This window comes from Acromyrmex echinatior, chromosome 8 (assembly GCF_024713525.1).
Source record: "Acromyrmex echinatior isolate Ae372 chromosome 8, ASM2471352v2, whole genome shotgun sequence".
Taxonomy (NCBI): Eukaryota; Metazoa; Arthropoda; class Insecta; order Hymenoptera; family Formicidae; genus Acromyrmex; species Acromyrmex echinatior.
This window is the reverse complement of record NC_141859.1, coordinates 4,775,119-4,792,166: the sequence shown is the minus strand read 5'-3', so window position 1 is coordinate 4,792,166 and position 17,048 is coordinate 4,775,119. Positions and strand designations below refer to the sequence as shown.

The 17,048-nt window shown below is 32.5% G+C and overlaps 1 protein-coding gene across 4 annotated transcripts in view; it reads right to left on the bottom strand.

The window, feature by feature from the left end:
* LOC105144539 (uncharacterized) overlaps positions 1-17,048 on the bottom strand; it is a 273,849-nt gene that overhangs the window by 18,419 nt on the left and 238,382 nt on the right. For all 4 annotated transcript variants that reach the window (XM_087408478.1, XM_087408480.1, XM_087408479.1 and 1 more), the window contains one exon: positions 11,258-11,570. In XM_087408478.1, the coding sequence (XP_087264604.1) occupies positions 11,258-11,570 (313 nt within the window). The remainder of the gene's footprint in view (positions 1-11,257; positions 11,571-17,048) is intronic.

Here is a 17,048-nt window from a genome sequence, read left to right as displayed (position 1 = left end):
CATTTATAAATAAATCATAAAATGACACAATAACTTATAAAATGTGTTTATAAAGTTTTATTAAGGGATAAGAAAAAAATGATAAATATGTATATGAAATAATAAATAATAATTACAATCTTCCCACATGTATTACAATATATTATGACATGAGGTACATCAGGTATTCATGTAATGCGTTTATTGCATTTAGTGCACTGAATTCAATCTGCCTACTTTGTATATTTTGAGCATAAATCCCGCCCGCTAAAAATACCATATATCCCAAGTTGGAAATACAAGACAACAAACTAAGCAAAGAGTACAAGAGCAAAGTACTTGTATTTTATTACAACATGCTTTACTATTCCTCTACACTCATGTATCACGAAATAACCACTAAGTCTTTTGCACGTCCTACATCATCATCATTTTATGTAGATTATAATTTATGATGGCGCTACTCAACATAATGACAAATCGATTCAACTCACAATAATATTAACACTAAGAAACTGAAATCATAACACAAGTGGAAATGTGGTGAGAGACAACCATTTTCAACATAGCCTAATGTTGTGCTAATCAGTTCCACTGCGACTGCATTATTGAAGGAACTATGATTGTGCGAGACACAGTTTAACAGATTTTATAGTGCGATAAGCGGTAATTTTTTATTGCTGAGGATGGCTCAGATGGTGAGCCAAAACGTACAAAATTGAATTTGTCACATATTAATGGGTATTAATTAGCACTGCATAATATAATATTCAGTACTGACTCCTATCATTTGTATTTTGCCATTATTTTTTCATTGTATTAATTTAAGGAGTCTGTAAATTTTGTATATTTCTTTACTTGAATTTGTTTATCAGTTGTAATACGCGTGAAAGGAACCACAATTAACCGGATAATAGTTTGAAGAAATTATCAATATAATGATGCACTGTGTGAACAATTATTTTTGTGATTGTATGTATAGACGAATCCGGTTTATGAATATTTTTAGCAACATATGTAATTCGAGATTAATGGTTCATCAAATGATCATCGGGTGGATCAATAATAAATTTAAATAAGTCGGCCAATTCTGCCGAAATGATTCCGGATAATGGGAAGATGATAGTGTGCTTTTAACGACGATTATTTACTGTGTATTATAGCCTTTTATTTCATATTTTTATGACAAGAATCACTTAAAGGTGCTCAACCATCAGATTCATGTAATTTTACTCGATTCGTTTCATTTCGAAATATAAATAGCGACGATCGGTAAATCCGACAGGATAATCGTCGAAAAGTAAAAGATACAATAATAATTTGTCGTTTTTACGTCAAACGACTCGAATAAAAAAGAAACCAAAATTAAATTTTATTAAATTTTAGTGTAGATTGTTAATTTTTATAACTTTGGCTTGGAATTCAAAATAATACATAAACATGATATTTCCTATTGCATAACGCAAAAAGAAAAAGGATTCGTTTTACTCCGAAATTGAAGGATGAAACAGATCACCAGTTTATTTTTTATTAGATTAATTTTTTATTAGGTTAATTAAGTAAACCATACACTATAAAAGTTATTATAAGTTTCGATATACTTTTTCGTTACAAAATCATAAAATTCGTAATTTTTTGGAACTTTGTATGAGAGACATTTCTTCATGCACTCATAATCTGATTCGTCCTGTTATTCAATTTATTTTGGTTTACCTCATGTTAGAAAGTAACAATAAAATCTACTACTAATAGATTCTCAAAATTCAAACAATAAACAATTTATAACTAGAATAGGTCAGAGTAAATAACTGCATGGTAATTAGTGCGCTGTAATTAAAAAGTGTAATTAAAAAATAATTAAACAATTTCACTACATATGTGATACAATATTAGATCAAATATTGTGTCACATATACAGTGAAATTGTAAATATACTTTACATTTTATAATTATAACGTACTAATTACCGCACAGTTATTTACTCTCACTTGCCCTTAGTTATAAGTTTATTGTGTAAATTTTGAATTTGAATTTTCCATCGAATATTACATCACCTGTGTAGTGAAATTGTAAATATACTTTATATTTTATAATTATAACGCACTAATTATCGTAGTTACTTTCACTTGTCCTTTGTTATAAATTTATTGCTATACTAGTAATTTTACTGATTTTGCAAGCGTGTACTGAGGTACTGAGAGACACTGGTTCATCTCGCAGTAATCCTATACGGTAAATTGAATGGAGTCGAAGTGCCGCACGAGAATCGCAGAGAAAATCGGAAATCGATGATACTTATACCACGTTGTAGTAATGCCAGTCCGATGCGTAATCTATAGGAAAGACTTTTCACAAAGAAAACCCAGTAATGCCGCATTTTCAACGATTCGCTCCTTGCTGCACGCTGAATATTGCGGTGATAAAAGAAAGTGTCGTCAGTAGTCTTCTTCCGTTTTCTATAACGTTTTCATTGAAAAAATGTTTCCTGAAAATCGCTTTTCGCGGCGAAGAAATATTCGCAGCAACTCCGAAATTTTTAGATACGTCTGTCTGTAAAATTATTTTCTTCCGCGTTATTTGCCCCTTCCAACACATCATCGAAATTGGATTAAGAGATATTTCATAAATATTCTTTCAAAATCAATTTCTAACATAAATAATCTTACAACTTATAGGACTTTGCAAGGACTGTATCCATCGATTTCTGAAGTCGGCTTATATCGTTCTGTATCCGCCCGCATGTCAAGTAAATAAGAAAATATGATACATGGTTTACACGCGAGCAAGGACGTTTTTAGAAATGGATACGCTGTTCGTCGTTTTGAATCGCTAAATCCCATTTGCCGTTTCGACACTCCATTCATCGTCACGCTTTACCATCTCGTCCGAATGTCATTCGTCGAATGTTTTCACATCCGTTTCCATTTCAATCTCGTCGCTCTCGCTTTTACCTTAGCTGAGAATTTATGTTTTTCATTAGTAAGGCGCATTTTTTTAAATTTAGCTTCCAATAACCCTTCTTTGACTCGTTTCAGCATTCAATTATGCGATAATTAACACATTAATTAATGTACGTGCCATATAAAATAGTAGCACGTGTCGTTTCGAGAGAAATTTTATTGAAAAGATAAATTTTGAGGAAGGACAGAAAAACAATAACCGAGGGCACAAAAAGTATATTGAATAAAATAAACTATTTGCTGACAATAAAGAATAATTAGCAGTAATTGAACATTAAAATAACTGAAACTCGTTTTATCCTCAATTTTGCAAAATTTAATTTTATTTTCTCGAAGCTTTTCAATATGAATACAAATATACCTTATTATCGCTGTTATTATATAACAATTATACTCTTTTATATTTACGTTCTCACTTAGATTTATATTTGTACAAAATTTATATATTTCAATTTGATATTTTTTATATTTACCTGGATAGAAATTGTAATAGCAGCTTTGGCTTTTCAATAAAATTTCTTATCTTTTGCATATTTGCATTTCTTCCTTTCTTTCTTCCTTTTCATTTAAATCTCGTATAGGCTCAATAAATTATTGTTAAATAATATTAAAGAAATTCTTAAAACCGTAAATGTGACGACAAGTAGAAAATAAATATCCCTACTTGTTGTGTATTGTTATTAAATTAAATTTTTAGGATGTAGATGAAAAGCACGAATGTTTTCGTATTATTTTTTTGTCGATTCGATTATCGATCATTTTCTACCCAAGATTTCATGATCCTTGGACAGTATCTAATAAAAAGAGAGTAAACCAAGCGTATCTGCAAATAAGTTCCGAGGGAAAAGAGTAAAATCCTATTTGACGAGAGATAGAAAAAGAGCGTAAGATACGGGATAAGCTGGGACGGTTAGAAATCGAAGGAAAAAAGCTAAATAAAGGCGAATCGATTCTGGTTTACGATAATCACGCGTCAGCTGCTCTTCTCTTCTGTTTTTACATCAATCGCAATTTTTACGCACGCATTTTTAAAAAATAAAAACGCTCGCCGTAAAATACGTACGCGCGCACGATCGATCGAGACCAAAACCCAGCGGAGTCTTGCATTTGCGAGAAGCAACGAACGCACGTTCCTTTTCTTCTCTTCCTTCTATTCTACAGAATTTATCGCCTCGATTTCTCTCTGTTTTTCTCTTTTAATATTTTTCTTCTTTTTTCATTGATAATTTCGCATCTCACGCTATTAAATGGTAAATTATTGTATGAATTATTATGAAGCCTAGTAACGTCGAGCTTCTTGTTAAGCTTTTGGGAGCATTGTAAATCTTAACAACTCGAAAGAATTGAAGAGACCTGCGCGTTTAAAGTTTGAAGAAGTCTAAAAGCATTTTGTAAGAGATACAATGAGAAAAATGTGTTTACGTATTGAAGAATGTAAGAGATACAGAGCTCTTTTGCAGAGTACATTTTAGTAACTTGCTTATTACAAGAATTAAGTTATTGTAAGAATTCACTTATGGAGCGTACATATATATTGATCCTAAATTAAATAATATTTATTTTATTGCCTTATTTCGTAAGACTCCGTCTTCCATATATTTCATTCAATTTAGTTTAATTTAATTTCACTTATTGTTTACGAATAAATTTTATAGCATATTTGAAAGTTACAATAAGAGAATATGAATACGCAATTTGTATGAAAAAAATTACATTATTCATGTAAAGATCTTGATTTTTTTGCCATAGCCATTAATTCCATATCTTCTTTTCATCACAATGTAATTTTAAGTTTGCTTTGTCTGGTTTTTCCAAGTTTTAGATTAAACGTAACGGTCAGTCACAGACAAGCAGGAAAAAGATATGACAAAAAGTGCGCGACACGTTTTCTTGTTAAAGTTTTCGCTCCATCTGGCAAGAAACGGGGGCAGAAATCGGGTCGGTGCGAACAAAGTAGCAAAACTAATGAAGTGCTATGAACAATACGAGCAATACGTTTACGACAGAAAATGAAATGGCGCATTTGAATAACGTCTAATTCTGAAGGTGATGTGATCCGCGGAGTAAGAACCGGCGTAATTATGAGACGAAGTGCGAGGTGTCAGCGATTATTAAAATTTGGCATTATCTCGCGCTGCACATAAAACAGTTGCGTGTAATAATTAGGTCGCGAGCGTGAGCTGCAATGAGTAATGCGTCCGATATATTATAACAGGAAGTTGTGCACGCAACGCTGCATTTGAATAGCTGTACGTCGCAATTTTAAACTCTCGACACCGTAACTCCTCGTTATCTCTCATAAACGTAGAAGTTTTTATTTTCAATATCAATAATAAATATTTCGACAATTAAATCTCTAATTAATATTTCGAGAAGATAAAGTTTATTTAAATTTTCGTGAATATAATTTTAATATTTAATTCAAACACAACTAGTTCACAAAATCTCTTTATTTTTACCAATATAGAGTTAAAAAATTATTAATAATTTAAACATTTAGTTGAAAAAAATTACTTTAGTTGAAAAAACATAAAAAATTCTTTATCAAAATACAGTGGAATACTTAAAGTGCGAAGTACTTATTTCAAAGAGATGCAAAGCTATAGCAATTTTGCGAAAATCCTACGTCAAGAGAGATCATTTTCGCGATGATCCCATTATCAAATCTGGATGAACGAAAAAATCGACGGAATAATAAGCTATCACGAAGAGGAAGCTTGAAAGAATCTCGCGGGAGAATTGTGTTCTACGCTTGGATTTGAATAATATCTTCGCATAGCAGGCGGAGTATTCATATCTCGCGTCTTCCCTTGACGAAAATCTTCAAAATAAATCTTGCATATATATTATCAATACGAGCTAGTTAATTCTTTTCTCGCTATTACGAAATATAATTATTCTTATCATTATATTAATAATATAGCATTATGTTAATAAAAAAATTTCGCGCCCTTAACAAAAAGCAATTTTTTATCTCAATAAAAAATGATTAATATTTCACATTTAATATTACGATAAAGAGAAAAATTTGTTTCACACACATAAGAAATATTTCTGAAATATTAATCTCTCTTCCTCTCAAATTAAAATTAAAATATTAGATCAGTAAACAAAATATACGAAACATAAAATTGTTTAAATAAAATGGAAGGAACGTCGGGATCAAAATTCACGAAAGTAGGTGAAGCTTATAAACTGTACATTTGTCTGAAACCGTAAGCTGCAGAAACGGATGCGCAAATGCCTTTTCAAGTCCTATAATGAAAAACACGCTTTTAAAGATCCGCCCTCGCGAACAGACCGCGGAGTGGCGTCACCGTTAATAAACGAGCAAAGACAATGGGGTCCAGGTCGCGTAAGAGCAAAATAAATTGAAGGTATCTCCAGTGCCGCCCCGCTTCCGTCGGCGGGTCGAGTTTCCTGGGCTGACTGTTCCGTAATTAGTGAGCGTCTAAACAATACTCAAGCTATCCCGGAGGCCACCCTTCGCGCGCGCACGCGCCCACCATCGCCACCCTTATTCCACGCTTCTCTTAGCGAGAACCGGAATCGCCGATAATTAATTATCCACTCGCGGAGTGTGCGACTGTTGGGATTATTCGCGGCTGCGTCCTTCTTCTTTCACCCTTCTTCGTTCCACCGTTCCTTCGATCCTAATTTCAAGTCGTTTATAAGCAAGATCGTCTTTGTTTCGCTACTTGTATCTTGATGAGATAATGGCTCGTCGCCAAGCGATTCCAGAGAAAACGCGACGAAAAGGATAAATACGAGCAGTGACTAAAAAGGCTACCGTATGTAATATAGGGAGCAAAATTGGCTCGTATTCGTTCTACCATATTATTACTAGAAATGAGAGAAAAAAGACCAAGATAATAAATTGTTTAATAAAAATCAATTTACTCTTTTCTAATAAAAATTATAATCCAGAGAAATTCTATGTTTTTGATGTTGTATGAAATTTTAAGAAAATTTCCATAGTTCTGAATAACGTTATGTTTATAAGATACCTTAATACAAAGCGCTTTTTCATCTCAATAAAAAATAATTAATATTTCATATTTAATATCATGATAAAGAGGATCGTAATGGGAATTTGTTTCATAAACCGTTGCACGCGTTTGGTATATACAGCGAAATATACTTTAAGTTAAAATTGAAAACGGGTTTCCAGCATCTTTAGCCGGTCTATAAGATATGGAGTGTACACTTCAAAATTTTCCCATTATGAATGTGATTAAATGTCGAGCGATTAAACGCACGAAGTTGTTGCGTCGCACGAGGGACGGAAGCGACCGCGCTCGTTAGCATGTACTTTGAAAGTCTTTAATTGCGACCAGGAGCTCGCCAGGCTTGTAAACAATATTTGTCAGGTAAATAAATAGCGATAAATATGCGCTGTCTCGCGAGGTCTTACGCGATAAGTTGTTCCTCAAGTTTTTAATCTCGAGGAAGAAATACGTTTTCTCTCGAATTATAGGCATGCAAAAAAATCGATTGTTCTTTTCATACATAATTATCTTTCAATCTTAAATATAATCTCGATTTATAAAATAAAGAAAAAATTTCTTGAAAGAGGATTCCTGCGTTTATTTATATCGTGATTTTTTTTCTAAAAATATATATTGTGTATTAAGTTATGAAATATTAAATTAATATTTATTAATTATTATTAATGTAACTAAGAGGCAGCTTGTGTTAGCTACAGTTCAGAATTTCTCACGTGCGATAGACATCTAAGCGTAACTCACAAAGTTCTTCGGGATTTCGTGGTCATGACATGCTGCGCTACTTTGATCTTTCACGACAGTGAAGTTTAAAAAAGTTAGTTTACTACGTTAAAAGCTACAAAAATGTTTTACCCGGGCAATTTCCGGGTTCGAAAGAGCAGACAGATCAGACACTCGACGGAAAACCGCAGAGTTCCTGTCGATTCTCTTTTGCTGTGAGATACGAAGTTACTATTGGCGGACCAAAGGCCACCTTTATTGATTTCTTTCGTCGATTTCTCGAAGCGTTCGATAACTTCTTCGAAAGCTCGAGGGTACACCCCGAGAGTGCAGCTTTGCAGATTCCGAACGCATACCGCAGATCCGACTTCTCCTGTAAATTCTGAAGCGTGCTATCTTCTTCTTCCTCCCTTCCCCCCCCCCCCTCTCTCTCTATCTGGTTCTATGTATTTATCTATCTATCTATCTATCTATTTCTCTTTCTTTCGCTTCTCTTTTCATTTACCCAGCTCTTCTCGACGTCTCAAAGCTTAACAAAATGGAAACAATATTGACTCGTGAATCTAACTAGAGAACTTCGTATCGAAACGATATTGCAGTTTCCAATGAGAACGATTCCTGTTACATCCCTTTATAGATTCCGTGAGATATACTTGGACACAACTACAACGGAAAGCAATTCGTCTTTTACGAAGTTTGAACATATAGGTGCTTTGATCAAAAGTATCTTTAGGAGATCGCAATAAATTAAACAAATTATATTAGGTGTTGGAATTAATTCGTAGCGTTTTACAAGTGATGGGAAGTACTTTCATTAATGTATTTTTTAATGCTCATGTGAAATAAATAACATTCTTTCATTAAAAAACGCTACGAATTAATTCCAACACCTAATATATTCTCTAAATATTGTTTATAAATTAAAAGACACACGAACTCAATTTGTCTATTTGAATATAATATAAGTGTGTGATTGCTGCTAAAATATTTTAAAAGATTTTGTTTTTAGAATAATTATATTATCAGAAACACACAAATTCTCTCATATTTTTTGTCGATTAAATTAGAAAAAAAGACAGCCAACAAACTTAATATAAACACGGAGAAAAATAGTTGAGTAATTTTTATCTAAAACTAATAAAAATATTCTGACTATTTTTGCCAAACTTATGACAAATTCTACTTATTGAAAGTAAAAATATCGGAGGTATAAAGCAAAAAATACATCATAATTATAGTAAATATCTATTGAAATAATTATTACCTTACTGTAAAATAAATCATTCTATTTTCAAGATTGTAAGCATAAACAAGTTCCAAAATTTACTTTACGAAATGTAAAAAGTGTTTTACATTTATAATTTGACTATATGACGATCGCTCATTTATCAGAAAAGTAAATTTAACACAAGTGAGTGTCTACTTTTATATGGATTATTTCATTTTACTAGAATTCTAGCGCATATTACTTTACATTTTTTTCCGTGAAGTAATTCGCGTTATACAACGATTGTTAAATTTAGAAATTGTTTCTCATGAAATTTACGTGAATTCGTTCTAGAATATTGCGAACGCAATGTGCGTTAAGCATCACGTTACTACGACATCGACGCTTCACGTTCATGTTAATCTGACGTTATTTAATACCGTTCCTCGCTTGATCCCGGTAAATATTAATTATTATCGTTGCTACGAAGGCGAGAGCACGAATATATGCCGCTCGTAAGGGCGTTTATCGAACGCGAAGATTGCGACGTCGGATGTATTCGCTGGGTCAGAACATTGCGCGATCTCTACGTTTTCATCGTCGACGATTATCGGTTAATGGTTTGAGAATATCGCCACTTCTGTTATTGCTAGTAGGATGAAGAATACTCGATACGAGCCGAATGATATCAACATACGATGAAATATATATATTATAGATTATATTAAATGCAATTTTGCATCGCACGGCGAAATGACTGATGAATACAATGAGTGAATATTGCAATTAATTAATACTAATTAATACTAATTAATTGGTCGCTCTGACACTAATCTTGATAATTCACTGTCGGTGTTGATTGAAATGATGACGTCTTAGAATTATACCCTTTAAAATAAATGTTTTAGAAAAAATTGACAAAATCTTATAATACTTTCAATAATACTAACTAAATATTTATTTACTGTAAATATTTACTCAATAAAAAAACGATAGCTAAATTAATGATTCTTGTACCAAGTAAATATACATTTATATTTAGTAAACACTTATTGTTAGCACATCAAATAAATATTTATTAAAATTTAGTAAATTTTTTTCAGTATAAATGATTTTTCACTAAATGATTTTTCATGTTATACATCTAAATTTTGTATCTGTTTTTTTTAAATCTATAAATCTTAGGTCTATAGATTTTACATACAAATATTTTACAGCTAAATTTTGCATTTATCTTTGAATATTTCTTTATCTCAGCATGCCGTCGATCTTTTCAGAAAAGATGCTCAATTAGCGACTTCTTATACTATCAATCTATGTATAGGATTCCGAGAACGAAAGTCTTCAATAGCACGAACGAGAATTTTTCCGACATTGTTATCGAGATTATTAGTTGGATGTTCGGTTCTTTCTCCATTCTTAGTCGTGCTATTGTGAGTTTCCGCGGTTGCGGAGGTGGAACATTATCGTCTCGCACTTTTCCGTATTGCACGCCTGCACGGAAGAGCAAATAATTTCCGCTTCTTCTAATTTATCCTTATCTCACCACCCGTGATCTCGCCTTTGCAGGCTCTGCTCTCCCTCGCAAGCGAAAATACGAAAATAAATAACGTTAGGCTTCTCGTCGCCTTTCTCTACATGATGTTTATTCGCGGAATGTAATAATAACGAATCTTACATGGAAATTACTCTCTGTAAAGTGCAGGAAGTTTAATTGTTAAGAAATGAATTTTCCTATTTATTATAACAATACTGAAAGAACTCTTATCTAATTGAAAAATTGTTATTCTTTGAATTAAATATGTCGACGTAAATTAAACATAAAGAATATGATTACTAAATGTTTATATATGTTTCTAATTTTATCAATATCTTAACTCAATGATTTTATAAAATTAACTCGATGATTTTAGAAATAAGAATTGGAAAAATGATTGATCACTTCATGAAGACTATTGCTAAAAGCACCGTAATCTCTTTAAATACATCTTAATTATTATTTTCTTTATAATTAGCGTTTGAAGGTGACTAAAAAGTTAGCTGAAACATACGTTACCATGTTTTTAATACATTTTCGATTCAGATAAAGTGCTTTTTATAATTGATTAATCGCACAGGATTACAAACCTTACAGCACTAATTCTTATTAACCCATTTTATTTCTTAGATATATTTAGAATTTCTTTTCCTAGGAATTTATTTATCATTGTTAATATTTACATTTGAAGATTCCAAAAGTAGGTTTAAATAACGCAAAATTTAATCTCTTACTGCTTTATAAGAGTTTAATTAATTTTATCTTTCGTTTGTTTATTTTCTTTCACTATGTTCGTGACGAAGGCGTAACTAACAAGCCACATGAATAATAACAAGACCTCGCTTACCTCTATCCGGAAAGTCCAGCCTTCCAGACTGAGCAGCTTAAGGGTCGTATTCCTTGCCAGAGCGTGACATAACAGCCTTGAAGGATGATCATCTAGGGCCAGTCGGGGACTAGACAAGTCTAGTAATTGTAAACAGGGTGCTTCTGTCAAAGCCAACACCAGGGGCATTACGTCGGCTGGTCTCGACGCTCCAGCGGCCCTCAAAGCATCCAAATTGCGGGCCTTTCTTACGGTCTCGCCTAAACAGCCGGCATCTAAACCGCCCAGAAGACATTTGGACACGTTCAGAGATCTCAATTTGCAGTTGGGTTCCCTGAAGCACAAAGCGCAATGTTGTCGATCAGTTGGATTGTATCGTGAACGAGAAAATGAGAAAAACTTTCTTCTCAATCTTTTCCAGCATAGCGTATATCGCAGACGAAAAGTTTCGACGCATACAGAAAAATGAACTAAAACTTTAATAATTTAAAGTTTAAAATTTTATAATAAATATTTATGATATATATAGTAAATTATAAAGAATGTAAACTGTCTATATATACATATTTTTTCTAAACTCTCGGTGTTGCTTTCTCATTTTTATATAATACAATTTTAAAACAAGACAAAATATAAGAACTTTTTGTAACCAAAACTTTTAAATAAAAGATATTTAGAAATAAATAAATTTAATATGTTTACTCTTCTTTTGTATAATTTTTGTTATAATAGTTTATTTAATTTTGTTGCTGCTCGTGAAGATATACTTATTTCACACCGAACAATTTAAGTTTGATTTGATACGAGAAATGAGAACTTATCAAATTGGAGGAGAGAAAAGAAAGATTTAATTGAATTAGCTGATGAGGCATCATTTAAAACTAATGGTAGGTCTGTCGAATCGGATCACGAACAGAATTTTGCCTCTAAGTAAAAGCGAGAGATGTAAAAATATTTGACGGCAATTTCTGTCTCGGTTCTCATCATCGTTTATCAATCTTATAACAAAGAACACGACCATTCTCATAACAATGACAAGAAACTTTGAATGAAATACGATTCGAAATGAGAACGGAATCACGAAAAAGTTTAGTCTTTTCTTTTTGCGGACAAAACTTTCGGAATAACTTGGAACAGATTTTTCATCGTAACATTAATCTTTCTTAAAGGGGTAGTTCAAGAAAACAACAATACATCAAAGATATTGCGAAAGCCTAAATTTTCAGAATTAAATATTTTTGTCAAATTAAAATTGTGATTAATGATTCTATTTATTAAAGAATAATTGAGGTCTGATCTTATTTAGTTTATTTATCCTCATCTTAATTTTATCAAGTCATTTAATTTTAAGTTAAACTACTTAATTAGTTTCTTAATTAAATTTCTCATTAAAATACAGCTTTATTGAAGTTGAGAGGAAAATATTCACGCACAGTCTGTGCAAGTACATCACAGTATCAATCCTCTCTCTAAATTCGGTAATATATTTTCAAAAACCCTCTCTCCTCATTTAGATATATATTTTCTTAAAAAATAAAATACTTACTCTAAATTATTCATACGCTTTTTTAAGTTTTCCATAGAGATATACATATATTCCGTTTTATTAATCCTCCGTCGACCATGTGAAATTTTACATTTTCCATCAGCAATTTTTGAACTTCAATGCAAATTTTAATATTATTCCAGACTGCAAATAAGAATCTGACAAAATTCCTGTGTACTCGTGAAAGCTTTAACAACAAGTTTTACTTTATAGAAATCAAATGGTATTTTACTTATTTTTATAGATTTTAAAATTTATTTATTAGAATCAAAATATTGATTGTGTTTTATCGGAGTGTTAATACCTTTCCAATAATATATAATTTATTTATATTATTCACCAACTTTACGCACAAAAAATTGCGATATAATTACCTGACCTTCTTTCGATGATTTTCATTTAAGATTAATTTAACGAAAACGCTTCACGTGATTTCTATCCACACGCGACTTTCCCAAACGCTCCGTGCAATCTCACGGCGGTAGATCGATCAACGTCACGACAACGAAACATAATGAACAAACACGCAGCAGCAGTGTAATGCACATCGGTGCAAGACAGAGCGGCGAGCCGAATTATAGGACGAATAATCGAATCGCGGCGGTAGCCGACACCGTGAGGATTTACGTGCGCGTACGTGCGTTTAATGGGAGCAATTTAAGACGAACGATTCGAAGTACGGGCCAACAGCAGCAACAGCCGGCCGGCCGGCTGTATCGCGTCTGGATTTAATGGTATCTACTTCGGTCCATATTTACTGACTGTCTGACTGCTATTGCCACCGCGATACGTACGTACGTTTCGCGATACGTCTGTTACCGTCGCTGCTACGTACGTACGTACGTACGTACGTCTAATGGCGTTGCCTTTAACAGTATCGCAATGGGCGCGGTAAATTCACTCGAGAGCCGCCGCACCACTCGATGCAGTATCTTTCTCTTCTCGTATATATACAGGGAGAGAACAAAAATACTGCACCCTCCACGGTGAGAATGTACGCGCGCACTCGCGTTGAATTTCTAACAAAAATAAACGTTTCCGCCAGAAGAGAAACGGGGAACGCGCGCGGTGAATATTCCGCCAGTGCCAGGTTCGCGTAATAAAGCTACGGATTTCGCGAGCGAGGATACCGAAATTTCTTGCCGTTTTATGCGGTTTCGACTTAAACTGCTTACCGCGGAAACGATCCTTGGCCGATCGTTTTTCTTACAATTAAATCGTCTTGTAAAGTGTCACTATGTGTCCTTTTAAATCGTGAGCATTAATTAGATTTAGCTATTTAGAAATTTAATTATTTTGTCTTTTTTTTTTAGAGACTAGAACGCAATTAGCATAATATAAGTGCATAAGTTAAGTGCCGATTTAACAATTAAGTTGCAACGTAAGCTTCTGATTTCTTTTAACAAAAGGAAGAGAGATAATAATGTATAAATAATATACGTGTAAGTAATAATATACGTATGAATAAATGATATATGTATTAGTAATATATGCGGAATACGAAATTTCCTCCGAAATAAAATGCGAACGATACGTTTCGGAGTTTGCGAGTATTATTGTGTCTCATTTAATTTTCCACAGCTTTAGGGACCAGAAATGCAGATTCTTTAAATCGCGTCGAGAAGAGAACGCAATTTATAAAAATATAAGTATTTAAAAAACATACGCTTTTTTATTTTTAATTTATATTTTTCCGATGATACGATCTTACTTGTAAAGAAACGTGTGCTATACAAATTACTAAATTAATTAGAAAAAAATCCTTCCAAATTGCATCTTCTCGAATTCGCTGAGCATGTAAATTAAAACTTCAAATTTATATTCGAATTAAACACTAGACTCTTTTTTTATTCATATTTAATGAAACTAATTACGTATGACATAATATATAATATTTTTAAATACATAATTCTGCGTTATTACATTTAAAAAGCGTAGAATTTGTGTGAATTTATTGGAATAAATTGAGCGTGCTGGAGGCGTTGACTTTATTAATAATTACTCAATAAATATTTCGTATTAATAATTAATGAATTCATATATTGTAGTGCAATAATGTGCAAAGTGAGAGTCGTATTAAGTATTAACGAGCATTATTCATTCAATATCTGTACAATTGGCATGTATTTATATTTCCGATTCATCAAGAAATCGCGTCGGAATCGTGCGACGTGTCGCGGAGCGACGCGACGAGATTTTCGTATCGCACGCGGAAAGAACGTCGTCCGCGACCCGGAATCGCGTCGGATAAGCCGCGGGTCGCAATAGAGTCGCAATCGTAAGTCAAACGGCTGCGGTGATATTGTGCTTAAGTTTCGACAGTTTTACCGTCGCGGGGATTTCGCGGCGGGACGCGCAATACCGCGTCGGAAATCGCGAAATCCGCGCGGTTTAAAGGAAAATAGAGCGCGGCGCATTTTTACCGGGGAGTTAAACCTCCACCTTTGCCATCTCGGCTTTATCGCGTCGCCTTTTATTGCCACCGTATTCGAAGTCACTCGACTTTACGCTCTTATAAAGAGCGACACCTTTTGTTCGCCGCGAGTTTGCGGCGAGAACAAACATTTTGCAACAATTGCGAGATATATTTATTCAATTACGAAATAACATTATAATTTAACGCGCATGAACTCGACGTTATGGAAGTAAGAATTTGACATTGACAACCTCAGCGTTGGAAAAATCATATAACTTGCACTGTTCTTTTTTTCATGGCGTTGATAAATATGTCAATTTGGCGAAAGTTTTCGCTGGAAAATTATGGAACGGTCGTCGTATTACATTGGAGTAAAAATTATGCGCTTACGTATATTTATGTGCTTCAGCTTTAATAGCAATAGATTTAAAATTATGGTACGACACAGATTTTGCTGAATCGAACATACGCGACTAACACGCGTATTATTATGATTAAAAATATTATTCATATAATTAGAATCTATGCATCAGACGCATTTTTAACATTTACATTTAAAAAAAACTAAATTTTAATAAATATTTGTTGGAATATTTTTAAATAAATATTTACTAAATGTCTAAATGTAAATATTTGATACAAAAATTATTATAATTTGATTTAACTATCATTTATTATTGAGTAAATATTTATTTACTGAAAGTTTATGTTTATTTGTTCTATTAAAGTACTATTCTTTTATATTATATTATACTAAAGAAACATGTATTAAGATTTAGTAAACTTTTTCAGTGTGTGTATCACATTTTAAATTCTGAATTAAAATAAAATAAAATATCAATATTAAATAAATAATAAATTCTACAAAGAAATTCAAACATGTAGACTTCATATTCTCTTTCTGGAAAACGATCGGCGAATTTTCGCAATGCACAAAGTTGCATCGTGAAAGAAAAATAGTGGGTGCTTAACTACGTTATATCCCCCAACGTACGTTCTGTGGAATACCCTCCCGCTTTCAACTTTGCTTCATCCCTTCCTTCGACAAGTTCCTGCGAGTTGCACCTCCGAGATCTTCGACGATCTCTCGCGGAGCTTGTTAGGTAGTGGAACTCCATTTATCCGGAGAAATTCGGTAGCTGATATTCCGGACTCGTCACTAAATTGTTATTACTCCAATTGCTATATTATATGAATATATACTACGTACATATTATATATATATATATATATATATATATATATATATATATATATACATTAAACGAAATAATTCTAGTAAATTATACATAACTAGTACGTTGTCTGTCATATAATATGCTGTCGCATGAATACCGCTTTAAACGTATGGAAATATTTGCACACTTGCATTAGTCTAAATAAAACGAACAAATATATGAATTTAATTTTAATCTTTAAACCTAACTCTTCAGTGTCACTCTGCACTGAAGAAAAATGATGTTAGGAGCTTTATTTTAATTGAAAATGATCTTATAGATTTATATATATATAATAACAGTACTAATGAAACGAATAAAATTTTATTAAAAAAGCATTATGTGTTTGTTTCATTAACGGTATTATTGAATTAACAAAATTATTTTCAATTAAAATAATGCTGTTGATATAACAATTTTTTTTCATAATGGATATAATATACCCAACTTCCTTCAATACTTTTTTAATGCTTTTTCATTACTTATAACATGTTTATAAAGATACATACGTTTGGTTGCTATTGTCCTTAATGTCTGGCGTTTCGAATAAAAAAAAATGTTTACAATAAGTTTATTTTTACAGAAGTTATAAACAATTGGAATGGATATGTCATACCCTATTATTTCCGTAGT